Source organism: Grampus griseus (genome assembly GCF_964374135.1).
Source record: "Grampus griseus genome assembly, chromosome: 7".
Lineage (NCBI taxonomy): Eukaryota > Metazoa > Chordata > Mammalia > Artiodactyla > Delphinidae > Grampus > Grampus griseus.
The window spans coordinates 15,105,794-15,132,642 of NC_139001.1; the positions used below are offsets into that span (position 1 = coordinate 15,105,794).

At 38.2% G+C, this 26,849-nt stretch overlaps 1 protein-coding gene across 4 annotated transcripts in view; it reads right to left on the bottom strand.

Annotated features, from left to right (window-relative positions):
* Positions 1-911: 911 nt before the first annotated feature.
* Positions 912-26,849, bottom strand: part of ACSL3 (acyl-CoA synthetase long chain family member 3) — an 82,248-nt gene continuing 56,310 nt past the window's right edge. For all 4 annotated transcript variants that reach the window (XM_082658705.1, XM_082658704.1, XM_082658706.1 and 1 more), the window contains 13 exons: positions 23,316-23,493; positions 21,952-22,061; positions 20,949-21,087; positions 18,838-18,988; positions 17,260-17,383; positions 16,948-17,019; positions 15,529-15,668; positions 13,775-13,947; positions 11,795-11,869; positions 10,524-10,715; positions 8,903-9,017; positions 7,353-7,510; positions 912-2,963 (listed from right to left, as the gene is read on the bottom strand). In XM_082658705.1, the coding sequence (XP_082514831.1) occupies positions 2,806-2,963; positions 7,353-7,510; positions 8,903-9,017; positions 10,524-10,715; positions 11,795-11,869; positions 13,775-13,947; positions 15,529-15,668; positions 16,948-17,019; positions 17,260-17,383; positions 18,838-18,988; positions 20,949-21,087; positions 21,952-22,061; positions 23,316-23,493 (1,785 nt within the window). In that variant the 3' untranslated portion in view covers positions 912-2,805. The remainder of the gene's footprint in view (positions 2,964-7,352; positions 7,511-8,902; positions 9,018-10,523; positions 10,716-11,794; positions 11,870-13,774; positions 13,948-15,528; positions 15,669-16,947; positions 17,020-17,259; positions 17,384-18,837; positions 18,989-20,948; positions 21,088-21,951; positions 22,062-23,315; positions 23,494-26,849) is intronic.

Below are 26,849 nucleotides of genomic sequence, written 5' to 3' on the forward strand. Positions count from 1 at the left end.
TAAAGTCTCCCTTCAAGTGGATTGCTAGGCCGAGAAAGACAATTCTCCTAACTCCTTTTCAATGAGTATTTCAGGAATGTCAAATCAAGTTTGACTTTTATGGAGAGAGCTTTTCTTTCTTTGGAAAAACAAAATACTGAGTTTTAATATCAGAAACTTTAGAGATCATAGATATCAAATCCATTACTTAAAAACAAAGTAGTATTAAAAAGTAGCTAACGCTTACAGTTTTGTTCTGTTGTCAGTAAGAACTTTCTAATGAAGTTTAAGCTAAGAAATACCAGCAGGGGGAGTGGGGATGTGGGGCGGGGCGGGGTCGGGGGGGGGGGGGGAACGACAGGACAGAGGTGGCCACCAATCTACCTGATGTAAACTGCTAGACTTACAGGAGAGATTCAAGAACTCTTCATGTAGCTTACTTCTGGGAAACAACAGTTCTCAGAAGACATCCTTTTAGAATCTATAGTCTCTCTTCAGACGTGTATATTATTTAGACTTAGCCATTTACTGTGAAATTCCTGAAAGTTTCCCTCCAAGTATCTTCTGGTTAAACCAGTATTTTTCTTATAATCAAATTACAGTTGTTGGGTGGTTCCCCCCCCCCCCAAAATCAACCAACTTTTTCTTTTTTGAAAGGATAACATTAAAACGTACTATTTTCCAAGTCACTAAACATGGTTTGGATTAGAAAGTAATTGGAAAGGGGATTCTACTTATTTAATTTCATATTCTGCTGTGGCATGTGACACCTGGCATCTGGTATTTTAGGAATTAAAGGAATTATAAAAAAAAAAAGAGAGACAGAGAGAAAAATGGGACTATGTACAGATTAAGCCAGTCTTATTAGATGTTTCTGAAAAGAAACAACTTTTATTCTGAATCAGTGATAAGCTACATATTCATATGCCACTATTTCAAGTCACAGTTATACTGATATCTCTCCTTTGAAGCGCTGAATAGTTTTTTCTAAATACTTTCCAAAAGTCATTTGAAAGCAAGTAATAATTCTAAAGATAAAGCATCAGAAACAAATTCTGTCCACCCAAGCTAACTTTAATGTTTAGATCACAACATTTTAGAGAGGCTCCATTTAATTTTTCCCTATTTTTACTTCTTCTTGGCAGTTTTTCAAAACTCTGTGAAAACTTAAACTATGACCAGAAAAGCATTCAAAACATAATACAAATATATACATGAATACAAGAAAAGTTTAAAACAAAAAACACCATATTACAGTATCTCCAAATACGATGTGTTCATGATATGGCCAAAAACTACAGGGTTACATGTCCTCAACACTCCCACTATCCTACGCAGATCTACATTCATACCTTTTCACATATGTGTATTTTTGTTTTGTTTTGCCTTCTTGGTGCCCAAAGTAACTGAGAATCAAGAAAATAACTAATATGACATGAAAAACATGGTACCTATGATTTTTTTACATCCTAGTCTAAACACATCTTAATTGGTGCAACATCACTCTTAATAATAGCCAAACAACGGACAAGCAATACATATGAAAAGACGTACTATATATAATACAGTATTTTTAGAATCACAAATAATTTCCACACTGACATTAAAAACCTGCAAATTAAATCTTAACTCACCTCATTATAAAGTTAAATGCTCATGTATCATAGTAAGAATGCTATTATTAGAAGCATTCTCAATTATTTCATTTTCTAGTGTAGAAAGGTTATGGTAGAAAAGATAAGGTGCTTTTTCAATAAGGTGCCAACAGACACTGACAGTGGCTGACACACACACCCAGTGCAAACTATCCAAGAAAATAATCCTAATTTGGAAATGAGATATATCACTAAACAGCTAGACTAAAAGTAGAGTGGGACAGAATAATTATCCGTGACTAATATGTCATAAACACAGACAACTCAATGTACATGTAGTCAATGAAATAAAGAATAACGTTCCATCCCTTTTTTTTTTTAATTCTACCTTAACTTTTCAAATTGTGCCCAATTCTAAAACTTTAGTTTCCTAGTTTCCACAGCTGACTAGAAGACTCTGATATTCTGATGGTAAACTACCAGAGATGAATGATCCACTGGTGCTACCCTTGCTGTGTTTTCTTCTTTACTATGAAACCATAACCCTCTATTGCTATTTTGTTTCATGCAGGACCAACCAAACTTAATTTTTTTTCTAAGAAAAAATAAATATATAAAGAAGACACTGTCAGGCATATATTCACAAGGTCTCAATTTCTTAAAACATAAGTATGGGTATATTTATTTCTCTCAAATGCATACAAGACAATAATTACACAGCAACAAATCTTTTGTTCAACAATGATTTGATTCATAAGCATTTGAATTAAATTTACATAATTTCACATCCATACCCTTGCATGTTTAAATACTGTAAGTAAAAAAGTCCCCCAAATAACCAATTCTTGTTATTTCCTATTTATCCCTCTATACATCCAAACTTTAAAAAGTTACAAACTGAACACTATACAGAACATACAAATCATGTTTAAAAACTTGAGGTTTTAAAATCACTGTTCCCCCAAGATGATTCAAAAAAGTCCTCATGCTGACAAGTGCAGTCCTAGGTGGTAAAGTAACTTGGAGGAGGGGAAGAAAGAAGAGACAGACACAAGTTTGCTGTCTTAATATTTTACTAATCCTGTTAGTTAAAAATGGTGATGTCATGAGAAATAACAGTTTAGGTTTAATATGAGGAATGGAGTCTGCCTCACAGTTTGAGACATGCATTTCAAGTATTTTCCTATTTGATCTGAGCTCCCTGCAGCAAACTGATGCTGAAAGAGAATAATTATTTTCTTCCATACATTCGCTCAATGTCCGCCTGGTAATGTGTTTTAAGCTCTTTGCGTTTCAGCTTGAAGGCATCTGTCACCAGACCAGTTTCAGGGGTCCACGGTTCAGGGCTCAAACGAATTTTTACTGGAATTTCAAACTTTTCCAGACTTGCTGAGACGGTGAAAAGAAATGTAAATGCAAGGTCATGAAAAATATACAATTAAAATTCTTGGCAAATAATTTAACTTCCTCAGTCTTTGAGCACTCATCAAAATGCAAAGCCAACAGCTCATAAATCTCACTTCTAAACAATCTATCCCTCAGAAATACAAGAAGAAACAGATTATGTATGAGAATTACAATAGCAAAATACTGCTGAGAAAATCTACATGTCCATCAATAGAAGGAGTTGGATAAATTATGATACAGGCATAAAACGTACAACACTCAGTCACTAAAATTGAGTTAGATCTATCTGGTATGGGTATATAAAGATACCTGCAATATATTGTTAGGTTTAAAAGAAGTTTTGTTTTGTTTTTTAACACTAGATAAACTTATATGCAACTAGATGTGTACGACAAGGGTACACACCAAAATAAACCGCATACTTCTAGGGGGCTAGGATCCAGGATTAAGGAAAAGGAAATGTCACTTTTTACGTTACACCTATTTGTTTTCTTTGAATTTATTTTTAAAAATCACTTTAGAAACTAAGAAATAATAAAGTTTAAACAGAATCTTGTCACTGAGCCACGATATTCGCCATGAGCTCTGAGGAAGAATGTCTCCTCACTACTGTGCTTCTCCCACAGTGCTTGATACCAAGTAGGTCCTCAACAGTGGAAAACTGAAAGGGGGCGGTGGGGGGGGGGGGAGACAGGGAAAAGAGATGTAGTTTTGAAGCAACACCTTTCCTTAAAAAGACTGATTTACTTCTCTAGCATTCATTTAACAAATATTTACCAGGGAAAAAATACTGTATAAAGTGCTTTACTAAACATTCTTTTAAAATACAAAAATGAATAGTTTCTGCTCTCAACTGGTATACTACCGGGAAACAGGTAAACATCTAGCCATAATAATGTATATACCTTAAAAGAACTGAATTAAAAGGTATAAGTGCCTTGGGGACAAAAATGATATATTAACTCTAACCTGTAAAAAGAAACAGAAATAACAAAGTTTTATTCTTCAAAGATGAAGAATATGTCAGGAGTGGTTTCTAAGAGGAAAAACCACTATGAGAAAAAGCAGTAAGGCAGGGACACAGTTCTTAAGGGACAGGAGTCTGACACTACGGAGATGTGGGGAGACTCACAGGCAAGCACTGGAAGCCCACGTTCAGCTGTTAAGCGCTCAGTCGGCACCGCACTCTACGACCTGACTCAACATGACGTTAGTTAAGTACAGTGATATCATCTAGACCAGGTTTTAGAAAAATGAACAGAGCTACAACCAAATGACCAGGTGAAGAAATGGGGACTCTAAGTATAATTATGAGTATTTCTTCCCTATTTTGTTGTGAATATGCTTGTATATATGTTAAGCCAATATTTTTGTTTTCTTCCCTCCTATTCTCTTATCACAATATATTAATAAGTTCACTTTATATCACAGTATTTAAGTTACAGGATATCAAAGGAGAAGAGTAAGAAAAAAATCAGTCAAAGGGTCTTCATCCACTTCTGGGGAAAAGGTTAATGTATCTTCAGTTGCACGCAGAACAGGTGTATAATGTTAGGTGTGACTGTCTTTACTTGGAAATTAATTATGGTGTAAGGAAATGTATCTGGGTGCCAAGCTGACAAAGGGTGGGCTGTGACAGTTTTATGCATCATCTGGGCTAGGTTAGAGTTCCCAGTTATTCAGTTAAACACTAATCTAGGTGTTGCTTTGAAAGTGGTTTTGTAGATATGACTAAGTCAGTTGAAAGGCCTTGAGAGCAGAGCTGAGGCACCCCCAAACAAGAAGCAATTCTGCCTGTGGACAGGGGCTTTGGCTTGTGCCTAGGAGTTCCAATGCACCTTTTTTTTTTTTTTTTTTAACAGTCTGCCCTACAGATTTCCAGGTTTGTCTAGCCAGCCCCCAATAATCATGTAAACCAATTTCCTACAATAAGTTTCTTAATATATTTAACTTACTGATTCTGTTTCTCTGGTGTAAACCTAATATAGATTTTGCTTAAAAATGAAGTTGGATCCCTTCTTTACATCATATATAAAAATTAACCCAAAATGGATTAAGGACCCAAATATAAGGGCTAAAACTATAAAACTCTTAGAAGAAAACAAAGCGCTATTTCTTTGTAACTTGGATTAGGCAACGGTTTCTCAGATGTGATACCAAAAGCACAAGCAACAAAAGAAACAAATAAACTGTATCTTATAAAAATTAAAACTGGGCTTCCCTGGTGGTGCAGTGGTTGAGAGTCTGCCTGCCAACGCAGGGGACACGGGTTCGAGCCCTGGTCTGGGAGGATTCCACATGCCGCGGAGCGACTAGGCCCGTGAGTCACAACTACTGAGCCTGCGCGTCTGAAACCTGTGCTCCGCAAGAAGAGGCCACGACAGTGAGAGGCCCGCGCACTGCGATGAAGAGTGGCCCCCGCTTGCCACAACTAGAGAAAGCCCTCGCACAGAAATGAAGACCCAACACAGCCAAAAATAAAAATAAATTAAAAGAAGGCTCAACATTAAAAAAAAAAAAAAATTAAAAGGATCAGGATCCTGTTTCAAAGGATACCATCAAGAAAAGTAAAAACACAACCCACAGGATGGGAGAAAATATATCTGATAATGGATTTGCATCTAGAATATATAAAGACTCATACAACTCAATAATAAAAAGACAACCTCACTTAAAAAATGGGCAAAGAATCTGAACAGCCATTTCTCCAGAGGAGACATACAATGGCCATTAAGTACATGAAAATATGCTCAACATCATAAACCACCATCTGAAATACAAATCAGAGCCGCAATGAGAGGCCACTTCACACGAACCAGGATGGCGAAGATTGAACGATAATGAGCGCCGGGAAGGATGTGGGGAAACTGGAGCCTCATACAACGTTCGTGGGAATGTAAAACGGTGCCACCATTTTTAAAAACTGTCTGGAAAATATTTAGAAAAATATGTTCTGGAAAATAGCCGGCAGTTCCTCAAAAGGTTCAACATAAAGTTAGCAGAGGCCCAGCAATTCTCCTCCTAGTTATCTAACAACAGAAATAAATAAGTATATCCACGCAAAAGCTTGCGTACAAATGTTCACAGCAACGTTATTCATTAACAGCCCAAACTGGAAACCACCCAGGTGTCAACTGATGAATGGATAACCAAATATTACTTGGCAATAAAAGGGAATGAAGTGTGGATACATGCTACGACAAGAAAACATGGATGAACACTACATGCTAAGTCAAAGAAACCAGTCACAAAACCCTATCTATTATACGGTTCTACTTATACAAAATCTTCAGAACAGGCAAATCTATAGAAACAGAAAGATTAGTGGTCCCCAAGGACTAGGAGGTTCGAGGTATGGTGGGGAGTGGCTGCTAACAGACACGCTATTTCTTTCTGAGGTGATGACAGTGTTCTGAAACTGATTATGGTAATTGTACAGCTCTGTGGATATACTAAAAAACTATGCAATTGTATATACTAAATGGGCAAGTTGTTTGGTATGTGAATTATATCTCAGAGCTGTTAACATACACATAAAATTTAAAAATAAAGCAAGAAGGCATATACATTTTAAATTATGCTTAATTATTGTTTCAGTATTCTACCTTACTTAGAAATTATGTAGCTTTCTAATTTCATATCCATTAATTAACTCAATTTAGCATCAGACCAAGGATTTCAAGTTACCTAGAAAAAGTTGGAAACTATTTTCAAGCTGACATACTACAAAACACAATTACTGTTGAAATAAAGGGTCAAAATGATTTCGTCTGATTAACTATAAATGCAATTTACATTTTTCATAATCTTGAATAACATATCTAAGGAGAATAAAAATGCATACTTGTATTACCCATGACTCAGAAGGTACAGCTGTTTTTATGAAACCAACAACATTAAACGAAGTCTCTCTGCACTCACCCCTCAACACACACACACACACACACACACACACACACACACACGCACAAGGGGTGGAGGACACATGAGTTCATCCAACTACCAGCACACTAACAGTGTAGCAAAGAGTCCTGGACGGTTCACTGCGGGCTGGGGTGTCCAGGAAGCTAAGCAGGGCCTTGGAAACAGCTGAGAAGAGTGGAGAAAGGGCCAACCCAGAAAACAGAAGCTGCTGAGAAGAGGACATTCTGAGACACGTCCATCAGTGGTGGGCGTGGATGATTTGTGTGTCCCTAAAGGGGCTATAGTGGGGGACTGATAAGTACGTTCTTCTCCCTACTAATGGTGGGAAAATATGATTGGTTTCTAAGCAGGAAATGTAACCTAAGCCCTTGTAGCAAAAACAGGATAAGCAAGCTTAAGTAGTCTCTTCCCATCTCAGTTCTCAGAATCAGCTGAACACTCTCTCACCTGAAACAGCAGCTTCAGAGAGCACTTTGAGCACCTCATTCTCCATTTCGCAGCTGTTACACAGCTCCTCCCAAGTCCCTCGAAGTCCCCTCTTTCGTGCTAGTTCCGTTAGCTCCTTTTGATTCGGCACAACAAATCCAATGACGTAAGAATGATAACTGAAATAAAGGGCAACTTGGTTAAGGCACCACACGGCGTACACCGCGTTAACTGCGGTTAACTGGCTACGCTGACATTTAGCGAGCAGCTCTTCACCATCCCAAGCGACACGCGTGAGGGCGTATCTGGTACCGCCACGCTTGCTGTCTGATTCATAACGCGCTGCGGTGCTCTGGCAGAATTCACTGCTAAAGAAACCTGAACCTGACATTTCATGATAAATTTCAACTATGTATATAACTGCTATGAATTATGCTTTTTTAAAAGAAAATTACAAAATCAGAAAATTCATCCTTAAAAAATCAGTAATTCACATCAACAGATTAAACAAAACTGAAAGCTAATGTAGATATGAAACTGTTTCTAAAAAAATTTGGCAACAAATCAAAGTACTGTGATTATACATATTTCTTCCTTTGTTATTGTGGGAATATGTGTTCTAGAGGAACTCTGGAGTATGCCCGCTGAAGGCAGCGACCTGAAGAAATGGCAGCGGCATCAGGAGAAGGTCGGTTCTGGTTAATATCACATATGAAAATCCAGAACTGTAGCATCACTAAAGAAAACACTTCATGACTAACAAAGGGCAGAATCATTTATAAACCAATGTAGTAAATCTTTAAAGTGGGCTGTACCTCAAAGCCTATTTCTAAATTGGTTCTCCTAACACCAGATTTTATCTTTTCATAATAAGCATTATGTCAACTGCTGCAGTAAGGGTCCCAGGCTGGCCAGAAAATATCCGATCATTAACCCTGGAGAATGATTGCCACATGCAATACTGTTATGAAAAAATGTAATCAGAGTGCCAATCTGAAATTCCAACACATTTCCCAAGAGTGCATTTCTGGGATTTTAACTTTAAACTCTCCTTCCCAGCTGCCTCTATATCATCGTGGGCTCGAGATGCTATGTATGAAGCCACAGCTTAACATGGCTTAAGGGGGAACGGAAGCCCACACCTGGCTAGGGTCCCAAGCAGGCTCAAACTGACAGGGGGTAGTAAGAACGGAGCAGAGCACTGCTCTCTGACCCCACCCCCCAACTTCCTTCTTTACTCGCCTCTCCTCTGGACTGGCTGTGGGAAGCTTCCCTGTGCAGGGCGACAGGTAGCAAGGCAGCAGGGAGGAGGATTTTATTTCCTTCCCCTTCCTGTCACACAGAACACCGCACTGAGATGTAAAACAGAAAACAGGGACAGAAGATAAGGAGAGGAGCATCACAAGGGAAGAATCGCTAATGGCCGTAATGAGAACAGGCCGTTCCCAGAGACAATGGATAAGAAGGAAGAGTTCTTGGTATCACTTTACAAAGAAGGCCGGCATAGAAAGGAAATGCCAACAGCACACCAAATGTTTTAAGTAAAAGTAGCATAAATTCTACTTTCTTACCTGTTTGCATATGCACAAATGTTATCTATTAGTGAGAGATTCTTCAAAGCTGCCTCCACTTTCCCAAGAGAAACATATTCTCCTGCCTGCAGTTTTACAAGGTCCTTTTTACGATCTGCGCAAAAACAAGGCCGGGAGAGGGGCACATTGGAGGACAATATTATTATACCTTTAATGCATAGAAATATTGGCCATTCCCTAAGTAATTTGCTATCAATTAAGTTCACTATAGTAGTTATGCTAAAATTAAAAACACATAAAATTAGGCCCTTATTTTTGTACGACTAAATATATTCTTTTAAAGAACTAGATTCTGATTAAGGGACCCCATCATCAGGGCTTCAGGCATGTTCTGCTGAACAGGTTCTGTTCCTGGTATACATTAATACCAGGAAGGTCAAGAATATACTCAATGCCATCTGAAAGCTCACATTCTAACTGAAGAGAAGCAGGACGACAAAACGTATCACTTTAATACGATACAGTAGTACTAGGTGTTAGGACTCTCCAACCTGCTGATTTTCAAAGAATTCCCACAAGTGAGGCCTGAGCTGAGTCTTGAGGGAAGACTGAGCAGTGGCCAAGTGGAAGAACACTGGCAAAGAAGAGAGCCGTGCCAGCTTGAATTACTGCAGCTATAGGAGGAGGAAAGGTCTTCAGCGGGAAAGCAGCCAGTGAGACGGGGGTTTAGTAATCACGCGGCGGCAGCGAGAGGGTGCATTCAGCGGGGGTAAGCACAGCAACAGAAAGGAATTTCTTGCAATAGGGTGACAGAAAGTGCAGGCCTGACCTACGATCACAGAAAGAGGGACAGACAGGAAAGAATGATCTTGAGGCATATGTCATAAGGTAAAGCAGTGGGATATGGATTAGATATGGGGAGCTGACTGAAGAGGTTCTCATCTCCTGCCAGTGTCTAGATGGCACGACTGGGATAGAAGTGCCATTAACTGAGAGAAAGAACCTAAGAGGAGAAGCAGGGAAGGTATTTCTCACCCACAGGTCCTAGTACTGAGCTGCCAGGCCTTCCTTAGCTCTCACAGGCAAGGGAAGGACATGGTTCTGACAGGAAAAGAGCCCTAATAACCTCCAGATAGCAAAGAATTCACAAAAATGAATATTCCCTATTAAGAACTGGACTCTTTAAGGATTATCTAGTAGTAATTAAAAATACCACTGCTGGGCTTCCCTGGTGGCGCAGTGGTTGAGAGTCCGCCTGCCGATGCAGGGGACGCGGGTTCGTGCCCCGGTCCGGGAAGATCCCACATGCCGTGGAGCGGCTAGGCCCGTGAGCCATGGCCGCTGAGCCTGTGCGTCCGGAGCCTGTGCTCCGCAACGGGAGAGGCCACAGCAGTGAGAGGCCCGCGTACCGCAGGAAAAAAAAAAAAAATACCACTGCTGTTGAACAGACCTTGAGACCTCATAATATGTCAAGCCTTATAAATTCCACACAGTCCCTATTGTACATTTTTATATTCCAGGGATAATGCAGAGACCATACCAACACTACATAAAGATGAATTCTTACACTATTAAGCAGCTTCTCTAAATATATAGTCTCTCTTTTGAAAAGCTATTTTGGAAACATCCACTTAAAGAAAAAAAGTATTACTTCGCTTACCAATAATCTTCAAACAACCATCAGGGTCAAACTCTCCAATATCTCCAGTACAGAGCCACCTCTGTCCATTTTCGTCTTCAAAAAAATCAGCTTTTGTTTTTGCTTCATTTTTGTAGTATCCCATTGTCACATTTTGGCCACCAATAATAATTTCACCCCTAGGATGTGGTTTGTCAGTATTAAAGTATCCCCCTAACAAACATAGAATAATTTAGAGTTAATTCAACATTTTTATCCCTGCGTGCATCGTGTGAATACTTGAAACTATTAGTTTCTAAATAGGGACATCTGATTTTGATCCAATCAGCGTTTCCCAAAGGAAACAAGGCAGGCACTACGAACAAAATTCATCAACATAAAACTAGTTGCAAATTTTCAGCTGCTTAACCCTAAGCACTTCTGCTTTCAAACTACTATTCCAAGAAAAAAATTAAACTCAAAAATCCAACATCTACTGTATAAAATAATTACATATGGACGACACTGGTCAATTCCTTTAAGGATTCTGTAGAGATTCTTAAATATCATACTAGTAACTGATAAAAGTGTTAAATTGTGCATTTTGAGAATAAATCTCCGTATAAAATCAAATTACTATATATTCAGAAGATTTATTCCTTACAGATAATTTCAGAAGGGTTCCATGTTTAAGCTTATTAAACATTTTCACTAGTTCTGCTAAAAGAGAGCTGAAAAATGACACCCAAGCCTTAGACTCTCTTTGCATAAAAGAAAAGTGCACCCAGACAAATCAGAGATAACATGTACATGCTAATAGGGTCATATAAAATTTTTAAGAAGTGACTAGTATTTAAATGGCATGAGCAATACATTTTCATGTAATTATAGTAAAAATTTCCTTCTGATAATTTTGGGTTGAAGCCCTCAGAGAAGGGAAAGAAAAAAGAAAAAACAGGTAAAAATCTTCAGTTTCATAGAATGAATTATATGATTTTGTTTCTACAAAATATGTTCATTTGTAACTTATGGGCATTATTTATTTAGCACATTTCTCAAGTTTTTCCCGTAATTCTTATTTGCATTTATGTAATAAAGTAAGCAAATAAAAACAATTATAATTCTTTGAAGTCATCTTTGAAAGAAGCAAAATAAATGCATTCATACAGCTCTAGATAAACTATTTCTATTATAAAGGACAAAAGTGAGCACTGTGGGTGATTTTACTCTCTAAAGTAAGGAAGGAAATGAAGCACAATTCTAAAGTTTAATATTATACAAATGAATGCTCTGTGGTTAAAAGAGGTTATTACCTTCCTCCCAGTTCTTTAATTTGATTTCACAGCAAACTAATGGCGCTCCCACTCTGCCAGTATTGTAGTCCCACACTAAAATGCAAATGAAAAAAAGTATTTGATTATAGTAGTTAATAAATCGCTTCATTTTTTTAAACTACAAAAAACCAGTGATTTATCCCAAACCTTAGATATCCCCAGAGAACCCTTAAATGCAGAAGTAGCACACTGGTGAAGCAAGCTGTGTAGCCCACACTGAAATGTTTTGGTTTTTTTTTTTAATCTGAATTGGTTATAGACATTTAAAAATCAAGACATTTTACAAAAGAGTATGGAATCTCCGAGAATAATGGGCCCACATTTCCAGCACAGCAACAACTGTAGCCCCTATCAGACGGTGCAGGCCTGCTCCAGTTTCCCCAGATCCCTTACCATCACATTTTCTTACACCAGGGCCCACTTCACTCATTTAAGTAGCTGCCTGGTTCATGAGTTTGTCTTCTCTATCTTAAAGGATAAAGGAACACAATGGTTTACACCTATTCTACTTTCTTACTAGACTTAACAGATCTGCAGTACAAATAACCTCTCCAATCTTCTCCCATGTACCACTATTTCAAACTGAGATCTCTGAAGCTTCCCTCACATCAGCTTATACTATCACACCCTATTTTTTCATAAATTCATATAGTAAGAGTTCAGAGATCACACTGGAGATTAAGATTGTTAACTTTCAAGGATCTGGGAAAGAACGCACCACTATTATGAACTACTACTGCATTATGTTTCCTCTTCAAAGAGCATTCAAATATCAGAAATGAAAGGCTGATATTTAATACTTTACAGACTTATTTACACCATAAACTGTAACTGATTAATCACACATCCAATGGAAACCTTAAAAATGGAAGAAATTAAGGCTCTTCAGGAACCGTATATGCATGTTTTTAAGATTGCTTATCTATTTTGTGCAAAACAAGACTTAGAAGCAGCTTCCCAAAATACATAAAATATAGAGAACGTAACTGAAAACTGGAAAATACAGAAGTAATGCAGGATAAACCTGACATAAGAATGGTGCACAAAAGCGCTCAAGGTAAATAGGGGAAAATGAAAAGTTAAGAGGTTTAGTGTCTATCAATATCTAGAAAATACAAAGGAGGAGCATAGTTTTATCTAGGACTGGAGAACAAAGTACCTTTCTTCCATAAAAGGGCATATAAGGCACTAGGGGAGTCATCTGGGAACAACTCAGGTAATGGACTGCCCCCTCAACCCCGTCACCATGATAAACTCTGGAAATCAGATTCTCTAGACCGGAATCTAGTTTCTCGTTGCACTTAACACAGACCACCCATCCCAATAAACATTTCTGAATTTGAGCCTTAATAAACATACCTAAACAACTTGAAAATACACATTAATTTTTCTACATAAAAAGAAATTTAAAAACTGATATGATAAATGTACACAATACAGCCAATGCTTGTGACAAAAACTTCTTTTCTAGAAAGCTAAGTAGTTTGTTTTTTGTTTGTTTGGTTGGTTGGTTTTTTTGCGGTACGCGGACCTCTCACTGTCGTGGCCTCTCCCGTTGCAGAGCACAGGCTCCGGACGCGCAGGCTCAGCGGCCAGGGCTCACGGGCCTAACCGCTCCGCGGCATGTGGGATCTTCCCGGACCAGGGCACGAACCCGCGCCCCCTGCATCGGCAGGCGGACTCTCAACCACTGCGCCAGCAGGGAAGCCCAGCTAAGTAGTTTTTAATACTATCATAGTCTTTTCCATAGTCTTAATTCGAAAACTCCTCTAGATGAATTATTGACAATGAGATACACCTAATACATTCTAAAAACATATCAATAATCACACTACTTGGGATTTACACAAATATTTTAACTGCTCTTCTATATATCTGCAAAAAACAACCCATACTAAAAAGTGCCTGGAGTTGCACCCCAGCCTCTGTTGGACACACCACTTTGTAGATAACACTAACCTTCTGTAATTGTTCCAGCCCCACAAGATTCAGTGAGTCCATATCCCTGACCGACAGGACAGCAAAAACAGATGTTCATGAATCTCTGTGTGGTTGCAGAAAGTGGAGCACCCCCACACAAGAGAAGCCGAATATTTCCACCTAGCAAGCTTCGAACTTTCCGGAAAATAAAGCTTAAAAAAAAAAAGAAAAATCAATCAGATAATCACAGAATTTTAAAGCTGAATGGGATTTTCCAAATCATTTAGCCTAATCTTCAAATTCTGATACACAGGCACACCGTGAAGATATTTAGAGTGCAGTTCCAGAGCACCGCAATAGAGTGATTATTGCAATAAAGCAAGTCACATGAATTTTTTGGTCTCCCGTTGCATACAAAAATTATGTTTATACTATACTATAGTCTATTAAGTGTACAACAGCATTACGTCTAAAAAGCAATGTACGTACCTTAATTAAAGAACACTTTATGTTAACAAATGCTAACCATCTGACAATACAGGGTTGCCACAAACCTTCCACTTGTAAAAACACAGTATCTGTGAAACGCAATAAAGCAAAGTACAATAAAACGAGGTACACCTATATGAGATGTTGAGATTAAGTATCTTATCCAAGGCCACAAAGCCAATTTAAGAGACTCTCTTGACCCACTACTTAAATCTAAATGTTTATTCAACCAAGTTTATTCAACCAAGAACATGTGATTTTTCTCTTGAGAACTTCAAGTAATATTTGAATTCAAAATTGTCAGGTTTAATTTTATATAGTAATGGAAAACCCTTGCTTATGGCCAGAGCAATTAGTTTTATATCATTATATAATACATATTATATTAATACTGAATAATCCTATTGTATCTTCATAAAATTTAGTATGAAAAGTAAATTATTTTTTTGCTTTCGCTTACTTCATTAAAGATGTATATGTATTTGTATACAGCAATTTAACTCTTTAAAATTTCACTAATTCAAGTTGAAGTATCTGGTAAATTAAAAAAGAAAACAATTCAAACATCTAATTGATATGTTTCTGAAAACACACTAATTAAAAAGATTGCTTACCACCTAGATGAAAAAGGGGGAAGGGTTTTGTTTTGTATTTTAATAACTTTGAAAAAAGACCAAGAGGCAATCATTAAAAATATATATATATATATATATATATATGTAAATAAGCTTTACAAAGCAATTCTGTATCTCACTGGAGATATGAGTAAAAGGCAGGAAAAAAATTATAAAGTTTTAAATAATGTGAAACACATGTGAAAACTACATTAACGTTCCCATAAAAATAATTTGAATGTCATACTTTTATTTTCTAACTTCTAAACAATTTTATAGTTAAATCTACTTATTCTATTAGTGCCATGGCGGAGGGGGGGATGACAGGTGTGTGGTAAAACTCATTTAACACTTTAAACACAAAACATTTAATCATATTTGGTTGCCATTTTATATTCATATTGAAATAAATATAAAAGCAAAGAGAAACTTCTCAAAATAATTAAAATTATATTAAGTGTCCACAGAAGACATAAGCACACATTTAACACAGTAAAATTTTTAGTGAAAATTTTTTTCAAATAACCTTGCAATCTTTTTTAATTGCTCATATTCTTATGCAAGATGGATTTTTTTTAGAGTCCCTTTGACTTTTTAAGATAATTTTTTCTTATAACTATCTCAATTAATTGGGCTATTAATGTGAATAAAATGATCAAGTTATCAAGGAGAGGGAGAGCCTTTACTTACCTATCACACAGCGGAGTACCATGCCCTTTTGAAATCTGTTCCATTTTGTAATTATAGGCGAGAATAAACAGAGTGCGTTGAAAATTACTCATTCCATTCACTTTATTCATGACATTTTTGTAGATCCGATCCATGATTTCCTAGATGTATAAAAATGAGTTAATACAGTCAATAATGCTATCAGCTACCTTATTTAAAACCTTAACATCAGATTACTATTTCCATCAATAGAGGCATTTTAAAAGATACATTCTGTCAAGAATAAACTTTTAAAATAGAGCCACAATTTGTTTAAAAATGAGATTTCTGTAATTTTTAATAGATGCTCATGAGTAGTAAAAAAGGGGGGGGCAGGGAGATATTAAAAACCTTGGGGCAGTAATATGCCATTATTGATTCTTTATACTGCTTTGCTCTTATTTATTCTGAACTAAAAACTAAACTCACTAAATAAATGAACAACTATATAAAATTAAGAGAATTTTAAAAACCATTCTATCTTATAAAGATATAAAGTACTACATTCTTTGCTCACAACAAGACCATGGGGTTATTTTGGTTGGTTGTTTGACTTTTAATGCTGCATCCATGAAAAATTTCCTTGTCTGCACTGTGTTTTGCTTACTATGCCTATTCCTACGACATATACTTTAATGACTTGAAAGAGTTTCTCTCTACAATTTTAAATTATATTTAATATTTATGTGAACCAAAACTTTAAAGAAAGATAGTACTAAGGAAACTACATACCTAATGAAACTCCAAAATTACTGGTCATTTATATTTGACTTTGGAATAACTAAGCAATTATGCTTGAATGTGAACACTCAGTATCCAATTATAATTCCCAACACTTTCAAACAAAATCAGAGAGCCTCATAAAATTTACATTAAGGGAGCAGAAAATCATTGCTATCCCATTTCTACTGATCTTATTCCCAGGCCCCTCCCTATGCCTGGTATTAAATTAAGATGCACAGTGCTGCTAGGGTAATTCAAAGTTGCACCAACTTCTCTGTCCCTTTTTTTTTGATGTCTAGGCCAGACTTTCCCCAAGGACTCGGGAGATATGATTTGCTTAGAAGGAGGTGATCTCAAACCTTTTCTCCTATCTCCTGCTGGGCTTCAGGTTTCTACCAATAGCAAACAGATATCACAAAAATGATTTGAGCGAGAAGCTATTTAGGGAAAGGCACTGATAATATCATATCGAAGCTGAAACTAAGTTGATTGTTTAATAAGCAAGAAAAAAAAGATAAAACAAGATCAAATAAATACTGTAGAGCTCAAGGTAACATAGATAATGAATAAGGAATAAATCCTACATAAACTACCATGTCAACAGCATATTTTCCACTAGCATTTACTTTCTGTAGATGCTTTTATAGCAGGCAATATTGATTAATGGTCAATTCTTACCGGGACAGCTGCCATCAGTGTTGGTTTCAATATGGATGTATCTCCTTTACTTCCTTTTTTTATTTTTGAAGACTACAGAGAGAAAAAGTTATCTATATAAAGTGATCTTTACTTTAAAAATTCAATAAAACTCTTAAAAAACACATTACAAATTCATCATTTTAATTCACTCATATTCTACGTAGCACTTAAAAGGCAAGTTCCTTTAGAATGATTAACTCTCAGCCTTACAATATACTGTCATACTGAATGAAAATTGTGTTAAAGATAATTATGATTTTTTAGTATCTCAAATCACAGAATTTAATTTACCTGATCTGCTAAAGTCTGTGGTGAAGAGTAGCCAATGCAGCATCCATGAGAAAGACAAACAAGCTCAGCACTTAATTCTAAAACATGGGCCAGAGGCAGATACCCGATGTAAACATCCTTCTCCCTAGAAGAAAAAGGAGATACAGGAAGCGACAGTCAGGTGCTGTTTCTGTGAAAACGGGAGCGAGCTTTACCCTCAGGGCTCAATCTGGGCTCTTTGTGAGTGCATGCACGTGCGTGCGTGCATGTGTGTGTGTGTGTGCGTGTGTGTGTGAGAAGAGAGAGACAGACAGACAGAGACAGACACTGAGGGTGTCAGGGAAAAGAACTGTAGTACAGCTCAACCTAAAGCTAAGGAGGCAGACACTCTGAGGAAGTGGCTCCTGTTTCCAGGTCCTCCTGGAAGGCACTCACTAACTGTGCGTGCTGCAGAAGCAAGGCACCAGGACAGAAGAAATATGGGCTTGGAGGGGGGAAAAAGAAAATGAGGGTTCTTTGGAAGGACAGAAGAAATTCCCCCAAGGAGGAAATGGTCTTTAAAGCTAATGGGCTATCAAACAGGAGAGTTCAAATAGGATCCACAACCTTCTGCCAGGAATCTCAGGATGAGATTCATGTTCTGAGAGTTAAATTATACCTTATGTAATAAAATGTGTATGTATACATATCCATATATTTCAAGAACTGCTCCCATTCCCAGAAGGAATTAGTTGCTCTTACTTTTTTTTCCTAAAAGTTATGCACACACAAGAAAAATTTCTCTCTCCATCCCCAAATTCAATTCCACAGTAACATGTGTGTGTATAACTTCTGTGCATCCAACCACTGCACTAGATCAGTCATCACAATATTGATTCCATCTCTGGGAATGCTAGCTTTACCACCCCTAAAATTCGCTCCCGTCTGGTTTCCTCCACTGGTCTCTTTCCCATCCCAGTATACCCACTCTCCCCCAGTACTACCGGAATGTGTCTTAAAAAGAAAAATCAGAGACTGAATAGAGAAGCTCAATAAGCATTTATTGGATATATTATTTGTTCACTTGAAGTATAATATTTACGTATAAAAATGACTATGAAGGTAACAACACCAACTGATTAAAATAATTTAAGACATTTAAGTCAGTTAAAGTTTGCACTTTTAAAGTAATAAGTAAATATTAACAATGATGTCTATCAACTATACTTTAAAACCCCCAACTAGGGCTTCCCTGGTGGCGCAGTGGTTGAGAGTCCGCCTGCCGATGCAGGGGACGCGGGTTCGTGCCCCGGTCTGGGAAGATCCCACATGCCGCGGAGCGGCTGGGCCCGTGAGCCATGGCTGCTGGGCCTGTGCGTCCGGAGCCTGTGCTCCGCAACGGGAGAGGCCGCAACAGTGAGAGGCCCGCGTACCGCCAAAAAAAAAAAAAAAGCCCAACTGTAACTCTTTTGTAATTTTAGTGTCCTTTTCTTGAAGAAATACCTACTGTAAACAGACTCTGAAGGACTAATTTAACAGCGTAGTAATAAATGACACAAACGTTAATGTAACAACAGACATAAATACTGGACTACCCCAAATTTATTTACTATGACATACCCCAGGTCTGGAATCCTTTCCGCCATCCCAGTTATACCAGCAATAAGGTTACTATGGGAGATCATGACCCCCTTTGGAAGTCCTGTGGATCCACTTGTGTACATGATTACTGCAATATCTGAGGGCACTGGTTTGCTATGAGGTTTGTTTTCTGTATTGGAGAAGAAAAGACACACATACTTCTGAGAAATTTAGCTGTATCACCAACTTTTTCATAATCATCTGTTTGTCTAAGTGAGTTAACAACTATTAATTGGGTTCATACAAGCTCAACAAAACAGATCAAGTCCCTGCACATAAGAGATATATGCTATTGGGACAGACACAAACAAATCTATAATGTTATAAGAGCTTTGAAGAAAAATAAAGCAGGGCAAGGTGAGAAGATGTTAGGAAAAGTGGCAGGAAATGAAGGTGAAGTAGCCGCCAGCACCATATCATGCCATCTCAGAGGCCACGCGAAGGACTCTGGATTTCACTCTGGGTGGAAAGCAATGTTACTTTCAACAGAGGCTTGTCATCACCTGTGACAAGGATCACTTTAGCTACTGTGTGGTTACCTAACTTAGAAAGGAAAGAAAGGAGGTATAGGGAGAGAAAAGGCCATTCCAGCAACTCAACTAAGAAATAAGGGTGGTCAGACGAGGGTACCTAGACATTTGCTACAAAACGTTCTCTGCTTCAGAGCGGTGAAGTTAACATGGCTATACTCGGAATCCTGGATTAAAAGACACTGTCCCTCATTTGCACAAGCCTAAGAACAGCAGCCAACATCCTACAGAGGTGACACAGTAAGAAAGACTAAGAGAAGTAGGTCATGGATAGCACTGGTGATCTGCCTGAATTAATCTTGGAACTATCCTAAATGCGGTCTTCTTAAATAAATGAGGAAAACATTTTAAACACGTTCCCAAGTGAACTCTTTCTCTCCCACCTGTCAAGATATATTTCTTGACAATTGTTATCATTCCAGTTCTTGCTTCCTAATCCGCCATTCACTCCTTCATCCCATGGCACCATTCTCCTCTGCCACCAGCACTTAGAAGCTGCTCTCTCTGACGTGACACTGGCTAAGAAGTCCAACAGTGCTTTTGCAATCCCCGCATCACCGGACTCCTCCAGTGCACCTGGTCCTGCTGAAGACTCCTGCATCACTGAGGGGGCTCCTTTCACTCGGCTCCCACGAACCACACGCTGCATGTCTTCTTCCTTCTTCTCTGACCAATTCTTGGTGGCCTTTGGAGGTACCATTCTCTGTGGGTGACCTCACCTACTCCCACAGCTTTAATTAAAATCTGTTTCTAGCTTCTAAATCTTTTAACTCCAAATTAAACTCCAGCGTACTAGACTTGTATAGGCCACTCCCCACTACAAAGCTACATTTGCATGTCCCACCAGCAGGTAAATTCAACATGTCCAAAATTAACCTCAGCATAACCCCATTCCCAAGCTGAGTGAATGTTTACATCTAATTCATCACTACGTTTCCAACTGTAAAGGAAGCACAGTCCCACCATCCTAACAGCTTTTGTGATATCCTTAAACATCAATATATTCTCTAACATCTTCTGACACTTATTTGAGAGGGAATTTCCGGTTACCATGCCTGGGTGTGCTAGCTGGAGGACAGAAAGATGTCCCCTCTGGAAACAACACAGTTAGAGCAGAAAGTAAAAGGAGGAATGCAGGTTTAGACACTTTACATATCTGTTAATACTTACAGATAATTCACATAGGGCAAGTTTAATGGCATTATTTGTTTAAATTTGTTTAAACAAATAATGGCATTATTTGTTATCTGGTTTAAACACTAACATTTAAACCAAAGAGAAAAAGGGAAACGGGAAAACTGTATAATGTAAAAGGTACTTTAAATTAACTTCAAATAAATACTACTTTTAGAACATTTTAATAAATTAACGTTGTTTTTCCTTAAGCTTTTTTTTTAAAGGGTAGATGACAGTATACCTAGAGTGACCTTTCTTCCCAAAGTGATGGCCTAGGAAACTAGTCTGTCACTTGATCTAACTTTAGAATCAAATATCTGGAGCACTTCTGGAGAACACGGTCACTGTAGAACATGCATGAGGAACTGGGAAACCGCCACATACCCACGCTGGCCTTGGCTCCCAGAGCCTGCACTGCTGCCATGGTGTGCACGATGACGCCCTTGGGGAACTCAGACCAGGTCGGTGGTTTACCGTCCACAGTGATGATGTGCCGCAGGCATGGGACTAGAGAAACTATATCCTGGAAAAACACAAGCATTCGTTGTATTCTTCATTACTCTTCATTAAATAGCTTGACAAATAGCCCAGGACACAAGAAAAGCAGTTTACCATATTCAGCAAATTGTTAATTTCTTGCCTCAAAAAAGCAAGAGTAGGGTGTAGTGGTACGAATACGCCTTTTTTCAGATGGAGAACTACTGGTCTGAAATATAAGTTACTGTTTTATGACATTAGATTTACTGTGTGTACCCTTGTTCTTTGGTAAAATCTTAATCAATAAAGTCAGTTCCTTACAAAAACGGGCATGTAAACACACACTGCCTGAACTACAGGGTAGCCAAACACTCCTCATGCTTTTAAGAGGCAAATAAAGATACAGGGGGAGAGGAAGGGAATCCTCTTATAAACTTGTGTTTAAAAAAAATCAGATATTATTGTTTTCACAGAGTTGTCTGCAGACGAAAGAAACCCCTTCTCCTGTAGTTTTGTAAAGTCTTTTTCTTCCCTTTAAAAAATTCTGAAACTTGTAATGACTCAAATGCTTCAGAACCAAGTGAATTACTAGTTTAAAAATAATCCTTAAAAATTACAAATTTATTGAAAATAGACTAGAAAACAGATGAGCACAATAAAGTTGTGATCCCTTCACCTTTGACGTGGACACATTGACAATTAATTTGTAGCTCTCTGCGCTGCTTATACACAAATATATATGAAATCCACTTTTTCTTTTCTAAAGGAGAAGAATAAAGTATGAGAGTCCCACAAAGTTTACAGAGATATTAAGGATTTTAAAGATCATTAAAGAACTAAGTATCAATAATGAGCTCATGGCACTGAAAATTCTAAAGTACGGGACAGTTATTAGAAAACTAGTTCTCACCTTCAATTTTGTTTGTAAGAGTTCTTTACTAGTAATGATGTTGGTCACCTCTGTTTCATTTAATCCATGAACAATTGCTGGACCCCCTAGAGTAGCATACAACGTAACAACTACAGGGAAAAAGAAGGGCAAGTCAGACATTTGGACATTTCATGGAAATACTAAAAGGAATTAAATAAAGCCTCTGACCGTGGATGGAACATACTAAACCCTAAACTGTTAGATCCACAGTTTGTGATCTATTCATGCTGTCTTTCTAAATTATTTTAATATATTAACTAACATTATGCCTACTCACCCTTCTATAACTTCCCCCCAAAATTGCAATATTTTAAAATTTAAAATTTTTTTATTTTATTTTGTTTTGCCTACAGATGCTATTCTGAGACTGTCATGTTGAAAGGAATTACATTTGACTTCTAAAATGTCACAGTCTTAGTTGTTAACTACTTGATACTAAAATATGAAAAATATACCAATAAGAGAACACACTGAATGTCATATTTAAGATATTACTTGTTAAGAACATAGCATGAACAAGTGGTAATACTGCTTATGCTAAAGTAGAAAAATCTAAAGAAAGACATTCTTAGAAATGTCAAAATTAAATAATGATGATGAGGATGAAGAGAATTTTTATTTGCTTTCTCCCTAACTCAAAAAAGGTAGACTTAAAGTCACTGTAAGAGATAATTAAATCTTCTTAGAAGAAACATACTGTAAACCCAAACCTGTGACAACAAAAAGGTATGCCAGTTTAAAAAAAAAACAGCAGAGGCATTTACAGCAAGAAATCTGATAAAAGTAGCTTTTCTGTTTCATCTGAAGGATAAGCAATGTCCATATTTTGCATCATATTTGGCACCAAGACCTCTGAACTAAGCCTCCAGGACTACCTCACAGACTGAAGCACCACAACTTCCACAGGTTGTGTTATAGTTACAACATAAAAATTATCATTTAACGGAGCAGCTAGGTTTGAGTATTGGAAGTGTTTTAGAGGCCAGCTGTTACTGACAGAAGTGGCATAACAAGATGACACTAACTTCAAAAGAAAATTCTGAGAGGGGTAGCAGAGCAATGACCCACAGGTACAGATCTAGCTCCCCAGACCCAGAAAGTCCCCTCTGAACAGGTTCAAGTCCCCTTACTATACATGGTATAATTTGTTCCACGACTGGTTCCTTTTCCAAAATAGATCAACAATTCTAAGTGGTAACAAACAGTTATCCACTGATTGGATACAAGGTAAAAATTAACATCAGAATCTTAAATCTCTTGGGAGTAAATATTTATAATAAAAAGTGAGTATCATCTCTCCCACATTAGGTCCACGCTTTGAGAAGATAAGAAAGTCCACGTACGCTGAAAATTATACATGAAGCAGGCCTGTGCAGCGATCATCCACTCAGCCCTGGTTTCACAGAAGATGGCAATGTTGGTCTTTGGTTTCTGACCCAATATCTGTAAGCCATTTCCAAAATTAAAAGCGCTAACGAAGACATCTTCAAAGGACAGCCAATTATAGTTCCCAAGAATAACCTGATAAAACAGAAAGCATACGAATGGTTTTCAAATTAACCAAGATATTAACTTCTAGAAAGAAGCCAGGATGTGTTCCACATTTTGACAGACCAGAAAGCTGTGTTTGTATATAAGCTATTTTGTTCTAACGAAAAGCTGGAAAGTGAGTTTCAAGTGAAAAGTCTATTTTTAAAATTAGCTCTTTTGTGATATCTTCTATGACAGCTCAAATCTTTTGCCAAATCTTTAACTGTAATTTGGGGGTAGGGGGTTGTTTTCCTTTAAAAAAAATTATTCAAGGTTTGACAGGATCTTAAACGTCAACTTTCTGGCCAAAGGCACATATATTAAGAATTCATTTATAGACTTCATTTACTTAAACAATGTAGATGCTAGTTTATAATTTAACCTAGTGTCAAGTACTACTGATACCAACATTTTACTTTCCCTCTGCTTATGAATTCCTGGATTTCAGTATCAGACAGTATAACATGATTCACAAACAGAAACTGGCAGACCCCAGCTAACAGAAATGCTTATGGCCATTCAGTTGGAACTGCTGTAACTAACTCTGGATAAGCAAAGTAAACAAGTCCCTATTTATACGACCGGGTGGGGAATTGTCATACTATTTTCCAGAGTCCCTCTGTTGAATGCCCGCGGGCGTGCCAGGGCTTTTGACTTTTATTTGTGCAGGTGACATCAAGGCTCACATTAGTAACAACCCCCTCTTAACTACCTTTAAGAATTTTCTCCAACTTAGATCAGGCCATAAATCCCCAATTATATACAGATTAGACAGAAAGCTGTTCTTGCTGCAAAAATATATAGACAGTTCCCAAACATGGCTGCGTCACTAACATACGTCTCTCATGCCTTAAAACCATCTAACCATATTCATTTTCAAAAATGCTTATAATATTTAAGAGATTTCTAGAAAACAGAGGTTGGATGAAGATACAAATGGAAAAAGTTAAATACTGCCCTCTAGTGCCCTATTCCAAACTGGACTTGAGAAATAAATTCTCATTTTGTTGGATAAAGCAGCTGAAATTAAAATGCTCACTTAACTTCAGTGGGTCCCAAACCCTCACCCTGCTCTGCACCCCCATGAAATGCTCAGCACGCAGAGCTCCAATGGCTTCAAAAGGAGCTCTCTGGCGGTGAGAAGGCAGACGAGAATTGGGCCGAAACGTGTAGGAACTGGATTCACCATTATTAAGAATTTCACACTCCAAAGATAGGCATGAGCTACCTCCTAGATTCTAGAATCTAAATGAGTTTTGTAAATTTCAGAGAATATATGTGTTCTGAAAAAGCATTAGCTATATAACCCAAATATGTAAACCCAAATAAATGATGGTGCAAAGAAATCAAGTCATGAGTTTAATTCAAGTGTAACCAAAATCTGAATTTAATTCTTTAAACCACTGAATTTTCTAGGAGTGATCTTTCCCATAAAGATTACATTTAAGGGACCCTATCTACCCCATAATTTTATCTGACTTGTGCTAGAAAAGGTCTCAAATCCTAACTTTGACCCTATGGTTAGCCCACCCTGAGATTAAACTCATGTATCTATTCCCTGCCTATACTGTGGAACACTGCTGAAGAACACCAACCAGGTGTTTTAAATCCAGGATCACAGATCTCACCACCCAGCAATCCTATTATGCTTCCCTGGTACATTCATTTTCTCACCCTCTGAAATGGCTATCTGAAACCTTCTCCCTACTCAAATATCCTCTACCCTTTCTCTCCCTTCTCCACTTCCATGTGACGATACTATCTCACACTCCACTGAGAGATCAGAAATTAAACAGAAACTCCCTTACCTTCCTACCACCAAGTTTAATAACCTACATACACGTACCTGTACCCATACCCTTTGCAGTCCCTCACGGTATCACAGTGGCTGAAGTGTCCCTGACAAAAGCTCGACTCACTGGGACTTTAATTTGAAGAGCTTCCCAAGTTTCCATCTCTAGTCCTGACCACCCATACTTGGATCTCCAACCTGCTTTTTCACTTGATTATGCAACTAAGCTGTCTAGCAGGTATTCCCCCAATGCAACCACTGCCCTCCACCTGCACCCTGTCACCCTAGTCCGTCTCTCCCCTGAACTAAGGAATGCTGACTGGCCAACTTCCATTCTTATTCCCCTTTACCCCCTTCTCCCTACAGTAGTGAGCTTTTGAAAAACATAAGTCAGCTTACTCCTCTGCAAGTGTTTTCCCTTTCCAGTAGGAATGGAGTTGGAAAACCTTACCCTGGCCTACAAAGCCTTAAGACTTTGCCAGTGTCTCTGTGCCCATCTCAAAACCTCTGTCCTGACTCACTTCCTATAAATACAACTTTGTCTTTTCTGTCCTTCAACCAGGCAGCGCAGGACCCAAGATGAGGCAAAACAGGTGCTCAGGGCACGAAATTTAAGGAGGCACTCGGTCTCAGGGTCTGAATGCCGTCATGAACTTTGCTCCCTAAGTGCCTCTCCCAGCTGGGCTCATTCCTGTTTTAGAGCCACTGCACAATCCTGTCCCACTGCAAAGAGGGCTCGTTACCGGCCTTCAGGCCTCCACTTAGCCGTCACTTACTCAGAGAGGCTATCACTGATCTCCAATCAGCTTTCTTTCTTCACGACAGTTATTAAATCTGTTACCTTATTATTTATTGTCTCTCTTCCTCCCATACAAATACAAGATCCAGAAAAAAGTAATCTGTGTGTCTTGTTCATTATTGTCTCCTAGTGCCTAGGACGGTACTAGCATGCAGCAGGCACTCAGCGATTATTCGCTAAATGTGTGGAACGGACCGGTGTAACGAAACAACTTCAATTCACTCTGGGCCTCGGGGTCTTCAACCTCTCCTCCAGCAGCCTCATTTGTTTAAAAGATGGCTTTTTTTTTTTAATTTATTTTATTTATTTATTTATTTATTTATTTGGCTGTGTTGGGTCTTCGTTTCTGTGCGAGGGCTTTCTCTAGTTGTGGCGAGCAGGGTCCACTCTTCATCACGGTGCGCAGGCCTCTCACTGTCGTGGCCTCTCTTGTTGCGGGGCACAGGCTCCAGATGCGCAGGCTCAGTAGTTGTGGCTCACGGGCCCAGCCTCTCCGCGGCATGTGGGATCTTCCCAGACTGGGGCACGAACCCACGTCCCCTGCATTGGCAGGCGGACTCTCAACCACTGCGCCAACAGGGAAGCCGATGGCTTTTTTTTAAAGGTCCATATCCACCTGATCATTTAACTCCCTCGGCTTCTTTTGTTCTCATCACCATTCAATCGCATACATCCTTTGCCACCACCTCTTAAATATTCTTATCTGTGACCCATGAGACATAAATATGTTTGACTGTCCTAAGAGTCACGAAGACG